This window comes from Alternaria viburni (genome assembly GCF_023758015.1).
Source record: "Alternaria viburni strain BMP 2772 chromosome Unknown scaffold_3, whole genome shotgun sequence".
Taxonomy (NCBI): Eukaryota; Fungi; Ascomycota; class Dothideomycetes; order Pleosporales; family Pleosporaceae; genus Alternaria; species Alternaria viburni.
Window position 1 is genome coordinate 1,285,317 of NW_026055772.1, and position 22,160 is coordinate 1,307,476.

The window sequence follows — 22,160 nt, forward strand, 5'->3', positions numbered from 1 at the left end:
TTGATAGCATTGAAAGCTAAATGTTGGGTAGGCGGGAAAGTAGATTTCTAACATTAGCTTCGTTAAATAATCGTGTGGAAGTCAGACTTTGGTTCTACCCAGCCAATACCACGGTACTCTGATGAGTTACGCAATGGCCCGTAGACGAGGAGCCAGTCATCATTTCCGCAACGCCAACAACACCCACGAAGGAACGGCGTAGGATCCGAAGATGATTCAAAAAGTCGCATTCTGCTGCGATGGTAGATTGTGACGTTTTACATTTTTCCTGGTTTAGCACGCCGGCCGCCTATCTCAATTTAAGCATCAGTACCCTGGAACATGTTGCCCACGCTCGTCTCAGACTTAACAGCATCCTCATGATAATGCGAACCCGCCGAGGTAACCGTAGTGTCCAACTCCTCAAGACGCCTCAAATCCATAGGCGCAGCCAAAAGCGGAATGACGTAAGGATCGAAAGTCTTCCAGTATGGGTTGTTGAGGTGGTACTGCTGGGACTGCGGCGGACGTTAGTATGCTGCTGTTCCGGTAATCTTCAATGCAATCATCGATGTATGGAACTCACAGATTCCTTCAAATACCGCTCAACAATAGTAAACTTCCTCTTATCCACCGTATCCTGCATAACGAACCAACTCAGCGTCTCCTTATCCTTGCTGTACACCTGACTCGCTTCCACAAGCTTAGCACTCAGCTTGCTGATGCTCTCCTGGTCTTCCTTGGCGAGGAGGTGAACGACGATTGTGTAGACCATCTTGGGTGTTGCTGTCTTCTCTTTCGGGTGTAGTCTGTTGTTCAAGCTTTTCGGCTCGCTTGGAAGATGGGAGTCGCGTAGGTGATGAGTATGCGTATGTATATGTGAGAAAGGGAGGAAGGAAGTACTCAAGATGATTGATGGAGCTCCAAACCACGAACGATTTTTCTGCATCGGTGATGCTGTTTTTGCGGCCTAGTGACGTATCACCGCGACGGAACCCCGCAGCTGAAAGTGGAGTTCGGCCGATCTGCATGCCTTCCTTCCCACGCTATAAGCATCACCAAGGAACGGGAAGGAGCGCGCAGCCGCAACATCCCCAAAAAGCAAGACAAGGAGCACAATGAGTGTCTTCGTAGGCGCGGGGTGTAAGGCCGACGATAAAGCGAAGCCACGTGGGGACGTGGGACGCGGGATGCAAGCACCACCACCAGCACACTAAGCACAGCAACCAAGATTTTTTGAACTTGAAGATCAATTACACATCTAAACAACGAGAAAGAACAAGAACGGAAGTGCCTCCCAACACCCCGCCCTGTTCTTCCTCATCTATGTAGTAACTAAACTGATAAGCTAAAGAAGGGGGGAATTTGCGAAAAGACAACGCAGTCGCACCGTAGCAACGCTAAAGTTACACCATCATCACCATTCCCAATTCCACCCAGAAAATTGAAGAAACACCACCCCATATGCTATGCCATGCCGTTAAAGCGAATGATAATCGAAAACATTGGTACTACTACGCCCTGCTGAGCATCTTGAGCACCTCCTCTTTCTCGCTCGTGGGCAGGGTGCTGAGCAAGCTCATGACACCCTTTAGGCCACCCTCGCGGTCCTTGCGCATGAGCTGTGCGATTTCGAGCGCGATGCCGTCGGTCTTGAGTTGCTCAATCTTGTCGCTGACGAGGGGCCTGTTCTCCTCGTACCAGGTCGCTACGGCCATATCGTCTTGCTCCCAGTTGGGGATGTTGGACAGGTGCTTCAACATCTCGAAGCCACGGCTGCGGGTGAGCGGGTTGGCCATGGGGTTGTCGTGTGTAGGCGAGGCGGCAGCGGCGAACTTCTTGAGGATGTACTCCTCGTTGAGACGGCGGCGAAGGCGCCAGTAGAAGAAGCGGCGGGCGTTTTGCCATCGCAGGGCTTGTCGGATGACACCCTTGGCCTGCATGCGGCCGGAGCGGTCGTGCAGATCGGCGAACTGGAGGGCAATTTGACCGTAGACAGGTAGAAGCTTCTTCTCGCGCTCGGTCATTTGGGCCTTGATTTCGCTGAGCTCGGACTCCGGTGTTGCCTTGTCGTTCAGCTTGCGCTTGAGAGCACCGTAGGTAGGATCGTTGCGGGCCATTGTGTCGAGTTGACGTTCCCGACGGTACTTGATACCGACGATACCTTCGGGTTCGAGCACACCACCACGCGAGTCCTCGTCGGCGTACATCTCCATGAATTGAGGGTTGATAGTGGGATCAACAACGACCCAAGATCCACCACGGAGCTCGCCATACGGAGGGATGTAGACGAAGATGGGCTGTTCGAACTTGACGAGCGCATCAACAATGTAAGAACCGTACTTGAGGACCTCGTTGTACATGTCGCGCTGGCCACCAGAGAAACCACGCCAGTTGGCAAGAATCATCAACGGCAGTTGCTCACCGTTGTTGAAGTCCTTGATAGCCTGAGCAGTCTTGAAGGCGGAGTTGGGGTACCAGACACCACCAGCCTCGGATGTGACCTGTTCGATGGAGTCAGGGTTGGCGGGATCAGCAGGTGTAACGTTCTCGACCGAGCGTGTCTCAACACCGATGACACCAATAGGAATGCCACCGAGGCGAGCACGACCGACGACAACCGTCTTGGCCCAACCACCAAGAGTCTCAACGAACGAACCGCGATCGAAGAGACCAGACTGGAAACCGTCTTCGTCCTCCTTTCCGGCGATGAGATGCCTGACATCGTAGGCTGACTTGCCAGGTGGGTAGTAGGTGATGTCGCGGTCCCAGTTGTCGGCAGATGGCGAGATCGGGACGGGGCTGCCCTTCTTGTCGGGTACGTATGACAGCCACTGGACGATCTTGGAGACACCCTCGAAGTCATCATCGGCAGTCGAGTGTGAGACACCGTTCCTGTACATGATCTGGGTACCACCAAGCTGGAGGTTAGAGGTGTAAACTTCACGACCAAGCAGCTTGTTGATGGCCTGTGCACCGGTGAGGATGATTGGCTGTCCTTCAATCTGGATGGCACGCTGACCAAGGCGGACGAGGTAAGCACCAATACCTATTTAGCGTTAGTAGACGAATTTGGACATCGTGAAGAAGATACATACCAACTGAGCGGCAAGTCACCAAAGTGATGGTGAAGATGTCCTCGTACGCCCTCGATGTCTCACCAGCGATGAGACCGGAACCACGGAGCGACTCAACACCAAGACCATCCTCAGCACCGATAACAGTAGTGATCTTGTAGCGGTTCTCGCCATCGACCTCAACCTTCTCGCAGATGACATCATTGCGCTTGCCATCAACAAAGTGCTCGTACTTCTCAGGTGTCAGGTAGAGGTAGTCGAAACCAGCCTCGGGCTTGTCGGCGTCCTTCCATGCAACAGAGAAGTGAGGAATGAGCTCCTCAGCAAGACCGATACGAGCACCAGAGTTGGCAGAAAGGTAAATTCGCGGAATGCCAAGCTTGCGTGCAAGCTCAGAGCACTTGTGGAAGAAGTTGTCTTCCGCTGGACCGAAGGAACCGATCTTGAAGGTGATGTCGTTGGCGATGATGATGAAGCGACGACCACGGGGGTACTCAGGTGTCTTTGCGGTGACCATCCATCCGACCATACCGATAGTGTTGTGGCCAGGGTCACGGTTGACCTCAGCCAGGTTGTCAGTGTCGTCAAGCACCAACTCGTAGTACTCGAGGCACTCTCCCTTCGCCGGCTGCCTGTCACGGAGGAACGAGTGCTTCTTGATAGCCTCGATCCAGCTGTTCTCGGTCGCCTGGCGGAAGAGCTCAGGGAAGTCGTACACGTACTGAGTACCCATGAGATGAGCCTTGTACCTCTTGGGCTGCAGCGCTCCCTTGGTGGGGTAAGGAGTCGAGACGGGCTGGAGGTGAAGAGCACCAATCTTGGTGGTTCCACCAATGCTGTGGAAGAGCCACTTGCCAGCCTTCTCGGACTTGCGCTCGGCGTACATCTCAACCTGGATGACGTATCCGGAGGTGTTGGTGATGATGACTCGAAGAGGGTAAGGAATGCCTGTGGCAGGATCGGTGACAATGATGCGAATCTCAGCGCCAGTGACACGAAGACGCCAGAGTCGTCGACCGAAGCGCTCCAAGAAACCGCCAATAGCCTCCTCAACCTCCGTGGGGTTAAGAGGGAAGACGTGCGAGAAGTTGATGAAGATGTGGTTCATGTCAGCCTGCGAAGTACCAACAATCTCCAAAGCATCCAAAATGTCAGTCATCAACCTGTCGGTCTCGGACACCATGTACTCGGCAGTGGGGATCTCCTCGCGAAGACGGCCAGATCGGACGACAGCCCTCAAGAAGTAGCGCTTGTCGCTCTCAGCGCCCTTGCCAACAGCCTCGTAGATGTGGATGTTGCGGTTCTCAGTGAAGACGGGCTTGATGTCGAACTTGGAAAGTCTGCCAAGCTCAAGCTGGAAGGCAAGAGCAGGCTCGACGTGACGGATACTAGCGTCTTCCTCGTATGTGGGTCCACGGAAAGTGTAGTAGCCGGGGTAGGTTCCGTCCTTGTGACCGCAGATGAATGAGATGCGGCGGATACGGCGGGACAGAAGCTCTTGCTTGAAGTCGTCGACAATGGGCAGGATGCGCTCGAGGATCTCCTTATCATCACTGCCTTCAATGTCGCGGACAGCAATGTTCAGAACACCAGTAAGCTCGTCAGTGTGCTTGGGCTCGTTTACTCCAGTAGTAGGAGTGCGCTTCAGGGTAAGACCCTCCCTCAGGCCGATGCCACCCTTCTTCTCCTTGCCGAGATTAGGGAAGATGTCGAGCGCCTTGCTGATGAGCTCGTCCGCGTCATCGAGGTACTCAACTGGAACGACGACACCCTTCCTGGTAGGCTCGCCCTCAAATCGGTTTTGCCAAGCAGTCATGTCGCTGAGTGACTGAATGCGAGGAGGACGCTCAAATCCTGGTGTGCTGGGAGTACCGGGCTCAGAAGGCTCAACAGCGAGACCGTATTCAGCCTCGCCAACCTTGCGCAGGATGAAGTCCCAGGAGAGGAAGCATTGCTGCTCGCCCTCGTTGTGGTAGTTGATGTTCTGGAGTTGGTACGCGCGGTAAGCTCGGCGAGTGTATACCTCAAGCGCAGCAAGAGCGACATATGGGTCTGAGTGAACGAAGAATTGGGTCAGAACGTCGAACACAGTGTACCTGGAGTCAACAACCTCCTTGATGACTTCAAAGTTGGGCTCACGGTGGTCCCAACCGCTCTCGCCGTAACGGGACTCAACGACGGAAGAGCGCAGGATGTGCTCCATCTGCGAAGTACGCTCCTCAAGCGAGGGCATAGCGCACTGGATGAGCACCTCACGTGCCTTGAGTGAGACCTTGGCTGTCTGCCTCGACTCAAGCTCGGTGAGCTTCTTGAGGGTGTCCTTGAAGTACTTGGCAATGTTGCCGACACCGGGCTTGTTGGGTCGGTAGAAGTCCAGAATGGCAAGGACAAGGTTGTTCTTCGCGCCAACCTTGGCGTGAGAGAGGACAGTTTGTACGACACTCATGATGTTGTCGCGGTTCTCGTCACGGAGCTTGAGGATGACTTCCTCATCACGCGACGTGCGAGACGAGAAAAGCGACTCAACAGACCAGTACATCTCCAAGAGCTTGATCATTACACTGTACTCGTGCGCCTTGAGGCCCTCAGAGTAACGAGTGATGACATCGGAAAGAGGCTCCAATGCGGCCTTCAGAAGCGCAACATCACCCTTGGCGACGTTCTCCTCAACGAACTTCTGGAAAGCCTTGTTGAGGGCCTTGCCGGGGAACTCGAGGTTGCGGCTGTGGGCCTTCTCAACGATCTGCGAGAAGGTAGCATCGAGCTTCTGGGGCATACGGGCGTGGAGAGCGGAAGCCTGTGCGTTCCACTCGCCATATGGCAGCTCAGGGTCGCGGAGGACATCGACCAGCTCCTTGAGCGTGCTCTGCATGATGACCTGGTTGTCGAAACCCTGGAAGATGTTTTGCAGGATGTAGTACAGGTAGACGAATCGCTGCGGTGGCTTGGCTCCTGGCACTTGAGGAGCACCCAGCTCGGGAAGCTGGCCGGTGAAGTTCTGGGCCGACTTGACCTTAGAAGGGTCATCAAGAGCTAGGACACCGAGAATGTCACCAGCCTCAAGGACGGCTCCTGGCTGCTTGATGAGGTTGACCATACCAGCCTCTTGGGCGATGAGAGGCATGTACATCTTCATGACCTCAACCTCAGCGAAAGGCTGGCCCTGACCAACATGCTCACCGTTCTCGACGAGGAACCTGACGAGCTTACCGGGCGATGGTGTGCGCAGCTGGGTGGGGTCGTTCTCCTGCTCGAGAAGGCAGGTCTTGCCGTCAACGGAAAGACGGGTGGCGCCGACCTCCTCCTTCCAGTAGACGTTGTGAGACTTTCCGCTGAGCAGAATCAAGAGACCACCATCAGCAAGTGCCCTGACGCCGACCGAGCATTTGGTGCCATTGACGAACAAGGTGAAGCTGTCAATGGTGGATTTGGTCGCGGTGAACTTGTAGCGGTAGCCCTCGTAGATGAAGTCTACAGGGAAGACCGTCTTCAAGACGTCTTTGGAAGGCACCTGACCCTTCTCCAAGCTGGTCTTGTACTCGTTGACGCACGCTTCACTTGCGACATGTGCCTTGGTAACAGCACCGCAAATGACGGCGATCATGGTGTCGGGACGCTCAGCAGTCAGCTTCTTGGAGATGAGCTCGTCGAGCCAGCCAGTGGTAATGGTGTTGTCCTCGAACGCAGGAGTCTCAAGCAACTTAATGAGATACTCAACTGTCGTGCGGAAGTCACCACGAATGCTCAACTCCTTGAGCGCAACAACCATGTGCTTCCGCGAGGCCTGTCGGTTCTCGCCATAGGCGAAGATGTGACCGAACTGCGAGTCGGAGAAGCTGTGGATACCACCAGCGGAGCTGACAGAGAAGTAACCCCAGACATTGGAGCTACTCCTGAAGTTGAGGTCGTGGATAGTACCACCGGAAGGCTTGAAGCCCTCGTCAGGGTCCTCAGAGGTGATACGGCAGGCCGTGCAGTGGCCCTTGGGAGTGGGGCGACGCTGGCTCTTGGCACTGCCTTCGCTGGAGAAGTCAAAGTCGATGGTAGAGCTGGCGTGGGGGTCGGCACCGTACAGGAGACGAATGTCACGGACACGGTGCAGTGGGAGACCCATGGCAATCTGGAGCTGGGCAGCTGGGAGGTTCACGCCCGTTACCATTTCCGTGGTAGGATGCTCGACCTGGAGACGGGGGTTCAGCTCGAGGAAGTAGAACTTGTCGTCCGAGTGCGAGTAGAGGTACTCGACGGTACCCGCAGAGACGTATCCGACGAGTCGTCCGAGCGAGACGGCAGCCTTCTCCATCTCCTGGAAGGTCTTTGAGCCAGCAACTGTTACCGGTGCCTCCTCAATGATCTTCTGGTGACGTCGCTGCACCGAACAGTCACGTCCGAACAGGGAGATGTTGTTGCCGTACTGGTCAGCCAGCAGCTGGACTTCCAAGTGGCGCGCGCTGCCCGCCAGCTTCATGATGAAGATGGGCGATCCGGGGATTTCAGAGGCAGCCGCCTTGTACAGCTGCTCAAAGTCCTCCTCGCGCTCGACCTTTCGGATGCCCTTGCCGCCACCGCCCTCCGAGGCCTTGACCATGACGGGGAAGCCAATGGCCTTGGCCTTCTCCAGACCCTCTTCCCATGACTTTGTGCAGCCCTTGTCGTAGACGTGGTCCTCGACTGTGACGATGCCGTGCTGGTCGACCTGGACCTCGTCGACGCCGGTTCCCGACCAGGGGATACACGGCACCTTGGCGTGTTGTGCGACGATTGTGGACGAGATCTTGTCGCCGAGCGAGCGCATGGCGGACCCGGGAGGGCCGATGAAGACAATCTTCTTGGGCGAGGCGGCGAGCGATTCGGGCAGCTTGGGGTTCTCCGAGGCGTGTCCCCTAGACGCAAAAAGTCAGCCATGAGCCCTCATCCGACGTTCGTTGGGCTGTATACGCACCATCCGGCCCAGACGGCGTGCACGTTCATGCGCTCGGCCACATCGACAATTAGCTCGACGTTGGCGTAGTTGTTGTTGTTGGTACCGCCGGGTACCTGCATAGTCGCCGTTAGCCACGCATCGCTCGTCGCCGCTGTCTGGGGGAGCACGTACCTCGACGTATTGGTCTGCCATGCGGATGTACTCAGCGTTGGCCTGCAGATCCTCGGGCGTCGCCATGACGGTGAACTGGATCGCCCGCTCATCGCCGAATGTCTCGTACGCCCATTTCCGCACCGAGCGGATTTCCTTGACTGCGGCGATACCGTTGTTTGCAATGAGCACCTGCGGGGAAGCCACTGGTCAGCGCGTGCGTTCTCAACACCACCACTTTCCTCTGCAGAGTTTCGCTCACATTGGTAATGACCGTGTGTCCGTCGTGCGCCGCCACAAAGTCCTTGACTTTGCCCGGCGACGCTACCTTGAGGTTGTTCCCGCCGATGAAGTGCGGAGCAAGATCGAACTTGGCGGCGTAGGAGCTCGGGGCGCCATTAGCATCCCCGTTGACTCCGTTCTGTGCAGCTCCGGCCATGATGTGTGAAGGCAATCCCATGCACCGAGGAATTGGGATGTGGGGAGGAAGGAGCGAAGGCGAAGTTGGGTTGCGGTTCGGTGAGGGTCCGGTCAATTTTCCACTGGTAAGGGCAAGCTGGAGCTCGGCCTCTAGTGTCGAATGTAGATCTGATTGACCCGAAAACGACGATGCTCTGCAATCGACGTGTGCGTCTCTAACGTTTCTGTCGGTGGGAGGGCCCGAGCAGACTATTAGTAGAGGACAGTCGTAGTGTCGGTGTGGAAGACCCAAAAGCAATCTTCAATGCCAGGAATTCTATGCGGCGCCGGGAGGAAGCACCAACAACGAACGCGTGGAGTTGATCGAAAGAGGGACTAGTAGTGCGTACGAGGAGAAGTACAGCACAACAAGGTAAATAGTATGTGGGAGGGAGGTAATACAGCAGAGCAAGAGGAGGAGAAATGGTCGCAAGCGTCCGGGAGCAGCTCACGTATGTATTAAATTTTTAGAGCCATAGCGGAACACCCCAATGCACTTCCCGAAGCACTGTTGAGCTATCGCATCGCCAGCGATGCCGAAGACGGCAAGGCCCTGCACCACGTCCCCCATAACGCCCCTGTCCATCCCTCTCGAAGCCACGGTAGACGACTCGGAAGCCCTTCGGAACCCGATTATGTACACACGACGGCTGGTCTACGGGCCAATTCACTACTTAGCTACGCTGACTGACTAGCCAGCTATCTGGATCAAGTCAAGATTGCCGCATTTTTTCACGATCGATGGGTACAGCATGTTGAGAGTTTGCTCGCCATGGCGGCATCTGTTCTAGGTCTGTTGGGAGCATTTCCGCATTAGTTGCTTGTTGCGAGACCCAACCCGAGCACGAGTACCTGCATGCCCATGTGTTGAGCCCTGGCTATCTCTCACCAACAGCTGGTCAAGCCTCCCGTCTGCCGTTGATCCGCTGGCTGTTCAGGGTTGAGTTGATAGCTATCACCGCCACTTCAAACTTTACCCCTCTCCCAACACGTAGCTGCCCACCTAGATATCGTCTCAACATCTCCCATCTCACCTCTTCACCACCGCCGCCTCCCCACCCCACTAAGCCCTCACACCACCATACACCTATCTCCCAAAATAACCAAACACCCGTCTCACAATTGCCAAAGCACGCCAGAGTAACATCAAGAGTAATGCTCGGGTCTCCTCCCCCGACATCTCCCACCGGACTCCGATCGCAGCCACCCAATCAGCGCCCAAAGCGGCCGCTCTCGGAACAAACATCAAGCACACTCTCAATTTAGCACACCGTAGATGACGCTGAAACAAAAAAGTACCGGCTTCCATACAGCAGTCTAGTAGTCTACGACGGCGTGAGAAGCCGGGTAGAAGTAATAAAGAAAACATGTCCCGCGTAAGCATAGGTCGCAAACGTTGTGCTCAGGTACCGCCGCAGGGCAGCCGGCCAAAGCCCCGTAGTACTGCCGCCCGCATCTTTACAGTAACGACTGCAAGCTTGGTAGCGACATCTGCGAGATAAAGCAAGCCAGGATGCCTATCCAGATAAAGCAAGCTAGATTCCGAAGGCGCGTTCCGAAGATCCAGGGTCTTGCGCGAGTAGCTGGTGCTGGTTCCTGCTTGGGTCAACGCGGCGGGACAGGCCGCCGTTTGACATCAGAATCGTACGATTTTCGACTACGCGACCACCAACGCCAATGCGGCTGCGCATGCATGCAACTTTACCCCAGATTTTCGTCCAGAACGAGCAGTCTACTCCGTTTGAAGTAAGGAGAGCACGTGAGTTCTGTAGTAATAGTATTAGTATCTCGAGATTAAGATGTGAAACAAACAGAAGGGCTTATGTGCACAGAAGCAACGGCGAGCCTAGCGGTGAATGGAATTCGGGGTATATTGGTTTCGAACAAAAGAAATCTGAATGTAAAAGTAATATGTAACTGCCCTCAAAGGAGCTGGGCACCTCTCGAGTTTCTTCTTCATCCTCCCTATGTGCAACCATGCCTGACCAACCTGCACCAAACACCCCGTCCGTGTCCCATTTCCCAAACTCTAGCACATATGCATCGCAAACCCGACTCCAGAATGCATGAGGTATAGTGCCGTGAAAATCATGCACCAGAGATTGATCCAGAGGTACACACACGTGGTTATGCGGGTCCTTTAACTTCCTACCAATGCGCCGTTCCTCCCTAGTATGATTCTTCCTCCGCCTGCGTCGACATCTTTCGTGGCCGAGCAGGAGGCGCCATGTCTCCGTTGTCCATGTTGTTGCTTGCCCTGCGTCCTGCACTTTGACGCCTTGGTATACCGCTTGGTGTAGGTATGCCTGTCTTCTCCAGTGTAAGTCGCCTGCCCATCGGTGTTGAGACGCCGCTTCCGTCGCTGTTGGCGTCTGTATCCCGCCGCGACATGGACAGCGAATGCGAGTGGCCATGACCGCTCATAGAGCTCCTTGGCCTTGGCATCCGGGGCTCCGTTCCGCTGATGGACGAAGACGAATAATGTCCGAGTGGCGTTCGGGTGCTGCTTCTGCTTGCCGGCCGCTGTATTGCTGACTGCGACGACATGGATGCTCGGCTGGCAGGTCTGCTGCTGGTGGGCTCGCGCGACGAGGTCGACATGCCGAATGACAGCCGGCTTACACCCGACTCGTAGGCGCCAGGGACTGACGAGCCCGCTGATGCGTGGGAGCTGCGCTTTCTGCCGCTCCTCAATGTAACAGTGCTTGGCACGTGGTGTCCCATGGCACTGCCGTTTCGGGGGCTGGCTCGCGGTGGGGTCGTAGTTGGCGCAGGGAGCTTGGATCGCGCTGCGTGTACCCGTTCTTCGAGCTTCTGCATCTTACCAATCAGCCCTCGAACCTGAACGAGCGAGCCTGACCTAGGCAAGCTTGGCGGCGGTGCAGCACTTCCAAAGCTCGGTCTAGGCGCTCGCGATGCGGGTGCAGTCGTTCGTATAGAGGGCGTCGCCCGACCACTGGCACTTGTACTTGGTCGCGATGCTGACATGCTGGGCCCTCGTGAATGCCTTGGGACTCGCTGGTACAAGCCGGCGCGAGGGGTTGCACCTGGGTCCAGCGGCGCATACGAGTTCTTTCGCTTGGGCATGGGCGTCGAGGGTACGTATCTAGTCGTGATCGGTGCGTCGGACAGCGGTGGCGAAGGAGGAGTCGCGTCCGTGTGTAGGCCATCTGCTTTCGAGTGTGGTGGGGTCGAAGCAGCTGTGGGCGAGGAGACGGTGGTTGCTGTGGTCGATGCCTCGGAGACCGGCGAGCGTGGCCTCAGGGCATCGCCCGAGAGATGGTTGGATACCTTACGCACGTGGTGGTTCTCAATCGTCTCCTCTGCGATGCGCAACTTCTCCTGCGTGATTTCCGCCTCTACCCGCAGGTCTGACAGTTCGTCCCTAAGGCGCTGTGTTTCTATGCGCAGTGCTTCTCGCTCCTGCTCTCCGATCTTGATCTCTTCTTCCAGCATGACGCTGCGCTCGATAGCCACGTTGTACTTGGATTCCACGTCCTCGAGTGATGATGTCTGATGGCGTGCCTGGCGCTCGAAATCGTCGCTTTGTACTTCGATGTCGCGGAGTCGCATCTGGAGGGCGCGCTGGCTTTCGCGCATCGTGGTGATCTCCTTCTGGAGAGTGTTTTGCGCATTGTTAGCCTCGGCCTTGCTCTGCTTGTACTTTGTCTGTGGTGTCTTGTTAGTGACTGTCTGTTGGGCATACATCCGCCCCGACTGTGTCGGAGGCCACGCACCTTCCACTCCTCAACCTCGAACCCCAGCTTCTCTGCCTTTTCCTGCAGCTTGCGCTCCCGCTTCTCGCTCTCCTCGACGTCGCGCTCGAGCTCGGCCTCCAGTTCCTTGCTTGATGCCTGAAACTCCTGCAGCTCCATCTCCAGCGTCTCGTACTGAGACTTGTAGTAAGCCAGCTCCTCCTCGATGCTGCTCCATCCTCCCCGGCTCGGCGAAGACTGCGCTCCGGTGGTCGTCATGATGGCGGTGGGGGTTGGGCTGCGACTGCCAACAGCGTGCGGTGATCAGGGGAATGAGCTGGGCGGGGTGCAGTGACGAGACGTCAACACACAGCAGCTCAGTCGCGGTCTATGTCGTCACCGGCGTCTACGACATAGAATGCCGCAGCTGGTGGTGTGCGCGTGGGTTGCGGCTGCCCTCTTGGTATCCGGGATGTTGACGATTCCGCTTTTGTCGAATGGCCGTGCTGTGAGTGTCGCCAGTCATGCGCCGCCGACTATCGGAAACTTCGAGTCGGTTCTTCGCGCTCGCAATGTCGCGCAAACAATAGTTGCCCTGTTCCTGTGCAGATTAGTAGTTAGTCGCCGCTCAACTGCGGCATGCAGTCGAATGTGTCGCCAGGCGTGGTTGTTGATGATGGAGGCGCTGCGGGCGGAGCCAGGTGGTTAGCGCATTGGCCTCCAGGGCAACCGCTGCAACCAGCCACCGGCATGACACATGCGACGTACCGTGACCAGCCATCCCCACAATAGCCAGCGCAGCAGAGACAACAAAGCCCGCAAGGCTGGAAAATCCTGCTTCCAGTCCACGCGCTGGTACTATTCTGGCGTGAACACGATTTCCATTGCAGTTACTTTCGACACAGACTCGATATCATTGGAACGCTTGCGTCCGGTACCTAGGTACATGGACATACCAGCTACTCGAAGCGTGGCAGTGGATACTGACACCCTGACGTTTCAGATCGCCCAAGGTAGATGGACAGTTCACCCGGCAATTATTCGCTCATTATGCATTACGAAAGTCAGGCACGCTTTTGACGCCGAACCATACCAAAAAAAAATACATCCTCCATCCAGACATGCCTTTGGACAAAGAACTACAAAATCAATCGGGTATATGTACAATCTGAAGGCGTTGAGAAAATCACCTGCTGCATGGCTCACTCTTTGATACCCTTGTCAGGGCCATTGATGTCCTTGATGTCGGCGTCCAGAACAGCGTCTTTGGCCTGCTGCGATGCCTCGCTTGCGGCCCTCTTGCCATGCTCAAGCGCTTCACCAGTTTGCTGAGTGGCATTGGTGGCAGCATCCTGTCCTTTGTCTAGCACGTTCTTGCCCTGGTCGTAGGCGCTGCTTGCGGCCTCGCTAACAGCATCTCTGCCTTTTTCAACAAGGTCTTGCGCCTGCTGTGAGCCCTGTGAAACGGCGTGCTTTGCCGATTCTGTTGCGTTGCCGACAACTTCGGCGCCCTTCGCATAAGCATCGCTAGCCTGCTCTTTGCCTTGTTCATAGGCGCCCTGAACGCTGTCTGATGCCGACTGTGCGACTTCACTTGGGCTGGGGTACTTCTTCAACGCGCCCTGCACAGTGTAGTACAGGCTGATGATGACAGCATGAATGCGGTCCTTCATCAACATCGTGATGCCATGAGAGAAAAAGCCTTTGAGCACTTCCGCTCCAAGACCCTGGTACAAGCCCCAGATTCCTTCAGTCTGGGCGATGCGCAAGATGGTGCTGAACACAGTTCGCTGCCTAGCTTGTAGTGCTCTCGACTCAAGTGGTTCGTCTGACTTCTCTTTGTCGGAAGTCTCACCAATGCCGGAAGAGGGCTTCTGTGAGGACACTTGGGCGCGCGTCTTCGCGAGGGAGAACGGGTAGGTAGCGGTAGAGGCGAGGACCTTGCTTATGGCGGCGAGAAGGAACGTCATGCGCGCGCCGGGGTCGTCTCGATTTGCCCTGGGTACAACCAGTCGTAGGAGGGCCTTGTGCAGAAGCATGGTGATGGAAGGGTTCAATGTCAGGATCAAGCTGGCAGAGTAGCCAGACCAGAAGCCTTGTATGCCCTTCTCGCGCATAATCTCATGTGCTATGTCCTTGGTACTGGAGAGTGGAGGTATGGTGGTCGACGATTCCTGGCGCATCATCGCCGCCGTCTGCTTCCGCGTAACAATCTGCTGGATGGGCGTGGTGAAGAACTTGGAGAAGGCGCCTGCGACGACGCCAACGCCAATCTCTTCGAGCGCCGGCAAGCTGTGTCCAGTGCCTCGCGCTTCGAGCCTCTTCTGTCGCGCATATGAATACGCTAGGAAGAACAGAAAGCTGTCGGCGACACCCTTCACAACCTCGGGCACTACGCCGCTGTAGAAGGCCTTTGGTCCGCCCTCCCTCTCGTATATCTTCTCGATGGCGTCGAGAAAGCCATTGTAGTGTGGGTGCGCGTCGCCGTGATGTAGCTGTCGCTGAACTTGAAGGCGCGTAATAACGACGTCGAGAGGGTATGTTAGGAGTTTCGAAACGACGGTTCCTAGAGCGCCAGACGAAGCATGGCCGAGGGCAGGAAGTACAGGGCCGACCGAGCTATGTACTTCCTTTTCGTGCGAGATGTGGTAAAGGGTGAAGGCATCCTAACGTTCAATGTCAGCCAGTGTCCATCTTCACATGTCAGGGGCGCTCACGAGCTGCGAGTTGTAGATGTAGCTCATCTTGTCGGGATTATCGTTGGAAGCCATCGCAGGGAAATCCGGGGAAATGACGACTTAAGAAGGATGCAGGAAATAGTACAAAAGCATCGCAAACGCGGGGAAAGCTCTCAGTCTCCGGGTCCGCATAGCGCTTCTGGTGTCACCAGCTGCAGACGTCATGGAGGCGTTCGGGCGAGGCCAGAGCTCCAGCGGATAGCCGAGCTTCCACTGGACAAACTTCGCTGGTGCAACTGCCTTCCACTAACACCACCACTCGCGCCAGCACTAGCCCTCGCCCAATGCAGTCGCCCCAAGCCTCGCAGAAGACCGGATGAGGTTCTAGTGTTGAGATGTCATCTGTCTGCCTCATTGAGCAACGCGCGCGCCGCGACGGTACCGACAGCGCGTCAGACGAAACGACACCACCATGCCGCATCCATTGTGGGAGGGCGCGACGGCGCGTGACTACACATTTATAGAGACAGGAGCACTCAAAGGGACTGCGAGAACTCTTCGGGGTATTGATCGCAGTTCAAAGTATCCTCCGAGAGCAACCACGGCCGGTCGTGTTTGACGTGGAAAGACTCGCTTGAGAGAAAGACATCCATCGTTTCATACACTGGCTACATGCAATGCATCATCACCGCAACGTAACCGATCCAATTCATCCACTCTATTTTCCCGGTAAAGGGACATTTTCATGAGGAAGGGTCACCAGTACTGTGATTGTCAATTGCGGCACTTGACAATGTCAACAACGCGTCAGTGCCAAACAAGCACCGCCACCCTCAGTACCCGATATACTCGATGGTCGAATCGCTGCAGAGCCCGACACAATGCAACGTTATCCTGGACCCACCTCTGCTACAGCGTGTCTAGCAACATTGACATACGCCGACATCGGCTATCAAATCCTAGCCTTCCTCGGATTCACACTGCAATTAGCTCCGCACGAAAGATTGTACTGATAGCTATGAATAGTTCGTCGATCACATAGAGTCAAACGTTCTATCATTGCGCCTAACAATGCAGTCAAGAGCAGCATCGAGCAGACCGCAAGAATCTCTTTATAAGACCTATGTGAGTATACACGTTTTGATTCCTCATACACCCTTACTCCATTATCAGAACCGCTGCAAGACTGAGTCCACTTCGATAATCAGCTTATCTTCATCATGAGATTGAGCATCCGCCCAGAAATCACCCGGGTCGGGAACGTGCAGCTACGCGAGATGTCTTCTGTCTCGGAACTGGACGCAGGCGGTCAAGACACATCGGGTGATGGCACGGCTAACACCTCTGTCAATCAGGAGAACATTGTCATCACTCCAGATTCAATCGAAAGCATCGAGCGCAATCTGGCAATCGTAGTTCCCTGCATGGATGAAGATATCACAGTTCTCGAAGGCCTTCTTCGTGGTATTCCACATCATTGTTCTGTCATCTTCATCTCGAACAGCAACCAGACAAACTACAAGGCGGAGTGCGAGTCGCTGCTCAAATTCGGAAAGGTTGCAAGTCGATCTGTTATGGTACATCATCAAGGTGAGTCAACCTTCGCCCGCGCCTTCAAGGAAGCCGGAATGCCAGAGCTGTTGCAACACCCAGGAACAAGTACGCCCGAGGGGAAAACACATGTTCCACGCATGAACAACGGAAAAGGAGAGGCTATGATACTCGGTGTGATCATCACGAAGCTTGTTGGACGTAAGTTCGTCGGCTTCATTGATGCTGACAACCGGATTCCCGGATCCGTCCTCGAGTACTGCAAAGTATACGCCGCTGGGTTACATTGGGCATTGTATCACAACAGAGATACCGGACAAAATCAGCATGCCATGGTGCGTATCAAATGGAAGTCAAAGCCAAAAGTCAGGAACGGCGAGCTCGAGTTTGAAGAGTTTGGACGCTCCTCGCGTGTCGTGAACGAATGGATGAACCGCCTTCTGAAAGTCCTCGGAGGTGACGCTACCCCAAGAACCATGATCGGAACCGGTAACGCCGGTGAACACGCTATGGATGTTGAGCTGGCCCTGAAGCTACGATTCGCTACTGGTTATGCTGTCGAGCCATTCCAGCTGATCGACTTGTGGGAACGCTTTGGAGTTTCAAACCGCCCGTCCTCAAGACCAGTGCACATCTTGCAGATTGAAACATGCAATCCACATATACACAGTGCTAACCGACTAGATGGACATATCCCACGCATGCAGGCTCAAGGCCTGAGCACGATATACCACTCACGGCTTACACCCTCGCGTCTCAAAGACGAACTTCGAGTGTACATGAAAGACAACTTGGCCACCGTGGTAGATAGTACTGGAGAACCCGAGCCACCTCGCATATACCGCGCACTCGGTTCCTTAGATTGGAAGATATTCGCAAAGATTGGGTTGGGAAAGCAAGATCGTTATAGGGACAAGGCCAGACCCTAAAGAAGCAGCGCGAATGTAGGCGATGCAGACCTCGCTAATGTCACTTATTTCACTAATTTGTATTGCGCTGCATGATAGCGAATACTACATTCTTGGTGGTCAGTCCATCCAATCTGCATTCGTTCTGTCGAGTAAGTGAAACGCGCGACACGAAACTCCAAACTTCCGGAACTTCTAGACTACCAACTGACAAGCGGGACGTTTCTGCATCTTCACTAGTAGCTTCACCCTACATGGCTGTCACTGCTGCCAAGACCGACATCCTCAACATGAAACCTGACACATCCCTCTCATAGATTGTCAGCTGTCGGACGATCGGTTTCGTCAACGGGACGCGCAAACCAAACACAGTCTTTTTTCCAGGATACCAGGCCTGTTTCCACGTTTCCTCGATTCACGACTGCACGTGTGTTCGGGCCTACTCAGTCATCGCATTGAGTGCATAGTACCCGTGGTATAACCGACGATAGGCATCATGCGCTTGGAGGTTTGGGGTGCGGGTGGTGTGGGACGTCGTCGTATACCACCGACACGCATGTTCAGTAAACCAACAGTACGTATTCCTAACACAATGGCTATAAAGATGTTCGCAGCCCGCCCACTGCAAAATCCTCATCCTCATCAGGACCAACGATCTCTTCCTTGCTTCCAACACCTTCCCTTTTCCACATTCTCTTCTCCAGCTCAGTGCCGGTCACCCTTCTTTTCTTGACTGTGTCATCTTTGCTGTGCAATACCTTCGTTCCCCTACTTTCACTTCAAATCACCCGGAAAACCAACAAAACATGCGTTTCTCTCTTACTACCATCGCGGCTGCTGCCCTGATTGTCTCTGTCTCCGCGGCACCTGCTCCTGCCCCTGCTAAACCGACGGAACTTTCGGCTCGAGGCCCCGCTCCTACAAAGGCTCATGGCCATCGTGGTGGCCATCGCGGCAAACACGGCGGCGGTCAACGCAACGGCACCGAGTCCAGCGGTCCTGGCTCTGATTCCATCGGCTCTGGAATGGGAATGGGTGGTGGCTCAGGACGAGGTGGCCAACGCAATGGTGGTGACCCCGGTTACTTTCCTGGAGGTGGTGCTGCTCCCACGGGCGGCTTCCCAGGCTTTGGCGGTCAGCCGTCCGACCCTCAGATGACGGGTGCTCCTACTTTTACCCCCGGCAACGACTACGAGCGGAGATCTGTTGAGTCTGAACCTACTGTTACGAAGCGTTCACCCTTCGGTCTGGTTTGGAGAGCGAGCGACGAAGAATCTAAGGACGCCTCGGATTCCAAGGACTCTGCAGGGGGTTCATCTGACTCCAAAGACGATACCTCCGACTCCGAAGATGACAAGAAAGACAAGTCAGAGGGCTCTTCTGGCTCTTCTGACAGCAGCGAGGGTTCTTCCAGCGATAAAGACAAGTCTTCCGATGACGCTAGCGACAGCACTGAGGATGCGACTGGTGACTCCGGTTCAAGCTCTGGTGGAGATAGCGGTTCAAGTTCGGGATCAGGCTCGGACTCCAGCAGCGGAAGCGGCAAGGGCAGCGGATCATCCTCAGGAAGCGACTCATCCTCGGGTAGCGACTCATCCTCGGGAAGCGACTCATCCTCAGGCGGCGGTTCGTCCTCAGGCGGCAGCTCTTCCTCAGGTGGTGGCTCCTCCTCAGGCGGTGGATCTTCCTCGGGCTCAGGCGGTCAAACTGGATCCGGTAACTCCACTATGCCCAGCTCGGGTGGTAGTGCAGCAAGCGGTACTATGCCTGCAGCAGCTGGCGAGTCTACCCTCTCGAAGACCATGATGGTAACCGGCGAATTTGATGGTGGCATGAAGCGTTTCGGCCGTGGAGTGTCTTGCACCGGTCAATCAGAAGGGGGAGACAGCGATGCTGTATTCTCTATTGCTAACGGCGGCACTCTCCGCAACGTCATCATCGGAGCCGATCAGATCGAGGGAGTACACTGCCAAGGAGCCTGCACCATCGAGAATGTCTGGTGGGAGGACGTTTGTGAAGACGCACTTACCTTCAAGAAGGACGGCGACGGCACAGTCACCGGTGGCGGAGCTATGGGCGCATCCGACAAAGTCATTCAACACAACGGCGTGGGCACCATTTCAATCTCAGGCTTCACGGTCTCAACCTTCGGCAAGCTCTACCGATCATGCGGAAACTGCAAGACCATGGGCGAGCGCCACGTCAAGATCGACAAAGTCAAGGCTACAGGCGGAACAGCGACTTTCGTTGGTATTAACTCCAACTACGGCGATACTGCTACCATTACCAACTCTTGCGTCACGGGCACAAAGGCTATTTGCGAGGAGTTCGAGGGTAACGACACGGGTGCTGAACCTAAGCAGATCAGCGAGGGACCTAGCTCGGCTTGCATTTATACGCCTGCGGATATCGCCGCTTGTTGATTGGATTTGACGGGATAGGCGGAATGTGGGAATTGGGACTTTGGAAGAGCACATGGGTGCTTGGAAAGTGTCGAAATTGGCGATGGGGCTCACACTCATTTCACTACCTTTATTCCTGTACATACTCTCTTTTTATATGAATCAAGTACATGGATCTTATGCTATCATTACTTTACTCTCTGTTGATCTTGCAGTTGAGTGTGCAACCTAATCCATCTTTCCAAGTTAGCGCTGCTGATTCGCTCACTTGCGGCGACACTTTGGTCGCGATCATCGCTACCATGGGCCTTCTACCACAGCGCCGATCTCGCTCCTTTGACTCACTCTTACCTTTTCACCACTTTCTGCAAACGCACATTGTCTGTGCGCGTCCCCGCCCTGCAAGTATAAAAGTGCGTGGTCCCCCACACCCAGCGACAAACAGTTTCAACGACAGCAATCGCAACACTTGCAACTCCCTCAACTACAGGACCATCGACTCTACTAACCAACAGAATGCCTTCTTTTCTTACTCCGCCGCGCTTCGGCTTTGGCGCTGCCACTACTACTACTACTAACACAAACACTTCCCCGACCTGGGGCTTCGGCCCTGCCCTGCAGGGTGGTATGGGTCCTCCTGCGCCTGCCTCCTCAAACAAATCCCCGACGTCACCCATGTTTGGTTCAAGTTCTCTATCGCTAGGCGCAAAACTCCCCAGTCCGACCGCCGCCCCAGCGGTCCAAAAACAGCCCGCCGTATCCCCACCCACCGGCCTCGTCTTCGCCTCTGTCGCCACCGACGCGACAGGCAAGCAGACGACCAAGAAGATCCAAGATCCCACCACCATTCTAGACGGCGACATTCACGTAGTTCGTATCTACCTTTCTCTCGAAGACCTCCCTCCCTCAGCCCTCCATGACATACTCCTCAACTTCCAAAACCAAGGCGCCAACCCACTCCAAGAGATCCACCTCTGTATCCGCTCCCTCCTCCGCCCCTGTCTCCAGGACATCTACGAGGACCGTGAACTAGAAGAGGCCATGCTGTTCATGGTTGATCAGTGGTTTGCCTTTGGCACCGCGGTCAAGTTCTTCTTCCACCGTCCTGGTGTAGACACTAATCGCGACCGTTTCCAGAACTTTGTCGAGAAGGACTTAGTTCGGGCGGTCCAGGGTTTGGCAGAGGGCGATGTGGAGTTGTCGGAGATACTGGGTGAGGAGAGTTGTGTGTTGGGGATGGGCGCGGTGGGCGGTGGGGCGGTTCGTAAGCCTGTCGTGGCTGAGTATGGCGTTTGCGATGAGATGATCTGACGAGTTGGCGATTTGATTCCTTTGATGGTTGTAATACTAGCGCGGAGTTGCGGTCGAGGTTTTGTATCTTCATGATTCATACTAACATTTAGATTTAAAAGTCATGACGGTGGCGGCGTACTTTGAAGTAAGTAATACGAGTACCGACAGTACTTATCTAGATCGATGGAAATGAGAATATCATGATCGTCGCATGTCTTCGGACTCTTACCTGCGAAAGTGATGTCTGCTAACAATTGGGTTGTATCGTGCTAAACTCCGGATCACTTTAGTAAAACTCAAATGATAACAAATTCGACTGTGTTTTCTGGAATTCTGTCTGTGGCGCTAGAAGCAGCAGCGAAAATGCACCCCTGCTCTTCCGTTGACAACTACGACGATCATTTTTCCAGGGGTATGAAATTTTGGATAATCAGTCTTGGAAGATGTTTGCGAGTTTTCGAGACGTGCAGCCTCTGCCAACACGTTTTCCGTATCTATCTGCGGTCAGCCAAGCCTCCGCATGCCGCAAGAAGATCTTAGAGACTACATGGAATTAAAAACATGCAAAGGAGGAGACCCAACTTCAGTGTAGGTTTTCGGGCGTTCAGTCAATACGCCGAGAAAGCTCAAGCTGTGGCGCACGCGTCCCGATGCGTCCCGAAGCTTCTCCGAACACGCGTCGCGGCGGTTGCTGGCTTCTTGCCCGAGCTCACCCTCCCACCCCACCCGTCAATATGGAACCAGCCAGACGAGCGCTGATGCAAACGCTATTTGCATGCGTGTCTGATACTTACGCGCCTGGTTCATACGCCGCTTGATCCGCATACAGCAATGTCCCCGTCTCCACGCTCGTCCATCGCGACGAACAACGCTCGCGGAAAAAGCAGGCTCAGCGCCAGTAGTATCTTACTTGAGAAGCCCACAAAGGCTGCAGGCTTAGCTGCGCGTCTCATAGTCTCATCATAAACTTCGTCTCACTATTCACATCACAGCCTCCTTGTAAGTTCCTCGCAATGGCGCTTGGTCGAGGCTGGTCAAACATCG

At 54.9% G+C, this 22,160-nt stretch overlaps 7 protein-coding genes across 7 annotated transcripts; 3 read left to right on the forward strand and 4 right to left on the reverse strand.

Annotated features, from left to right (window-relative positions):
* Window positions 1–299: 299 nt before the first annotated feature.
* Window positions 300–754, reverse strand: J4E79_002055 (uncharacterized protein; the record flags this gene model as incomplete). Its single annotated transcript, XM_049350958.1, has 2 exons — window positions 300–497; window positions 566–754. The coding sequence occupies 2 exons, from the start codon at window positions 752–754 to the stop codon at window positions 300–302; spliced, it is 387 nt and encodes a 128-aa protein (XP_049214797.1).
* Window positions 755–1,493: 739 nt separating this feature from the next.
* Window positions 1,494–8,590, reverse strand: ACC1 (acetyl-coenzyme-A carboxylase; the record flags this gene model as incomplete). The annotated part of the gene is made up of 5 exons (XM_049350959.1): window positions 1,494–3,028; window positions 3,078–7,939; window positions 7,999–8,093; window positions 8,152–8,322; window positions 8,393–8,590. The coding sequence occupies 5 exons, from the start codon at window positions 8,588–8,590 to the stop codon at window positions 1,494–1,496; spliced, it is 6,861 nt and encodes a 2,286-aa protein (XP_049214798.1).
* Window positions 8,591–10,758: 2,168 nt separating this feature from the next.
* J4E79_002057 (uncharacterized protein) lies at window positions 10,759–12,563 on the reverse strand (the record flags this gene model as incomplete). The annotated part of the gene is made up of 2 exons (XM_049350960.1): window positions 10,759–12,258; window positions 12,327–12,563. 2 exons carry the CDS (start codon window positions 12,561–12,563, stop codon window positions 10,759–10,761), a joined length of 1,737 nt encoding a protein of 578 aa, XP_049214799.1.
* A 923-nt stretch (window positions 12,564–13,486) lies between these two features.
* Window positions 13,487–15,055, reverse strand: J4E79_002058 (uncharacterized protein; the record flags this gene model as incomplete). Its single annotated transcript, XM_049350961.1, has 2 exons — window positions 13,487–14,950; window positions 15,002–15,055. The coding sequence occupies 2 exons, from the start codon at window positions 15,053–15,055 to the stop codon at window positions 13,487–13,489; spliced, it is 1,518 nt and encodes a 505-aa protein (XP_049214800.1).
* Window positions 15,056–16,182: 1,127 nt separating this feature from the next.
* J4E79_002059 (uncharacterized protein) lies at window positions 16,183–17,159 on the forward strand (the record flags this gene model as incomplete). Its single annotated transcript, XM_049350962.1, is given in 2 exon segments — window positions 16,183–17,096; window positions 17,114–17,159. The coding sequence occupies 2 exon segments, from the start codon at window positions 16,183–16,185 to the stop codon at window positions 17,157–17,159; spliced, it is 960 nt and encodes a 319-aa protein (XP_049214801.1).
* An 818-nt stretch (window positions 17,160–17,977) lies between these two features.
* On the forward strand, window positions 17,978–19,844 carry J4E79_002060 (uncharacterized protein; the record flags this gene model as incomplete). Its single annotated transcript, XM_049350963.1, has 2 exons — window positions 17,978–17,995; window positions 18,036–19,844. 2 exons carry the CDS (start codon window positions 17,978–17,980, stop codon window positions 19,842–19,844), a joined length of 1,827 nt encoding a protein of 608 aa, XP_049214802.1.
* A 654-nt stretch (window positions 19,845–20,498) lies between these two features.
* J4E79_002061 (uncharacterized protein) lies at window positions 20,499–21,134 on the forward strand (the record flags this gene model as incomplete). The annotated part of the gene is made up of 1 exon (XM_049350964.1): window positions 20,499–21,134. The coding sequence occupies one exon, from the start codon at window positions 20,499–20,501 to the stop codon at window positions 21,132–21,134; it is 636 nt and encodes a 211-aa protein (XP_049214803.1).
* Between the last annotated feature and the right edge of the window lie 1,026 nt (window positions 21,135–22,160).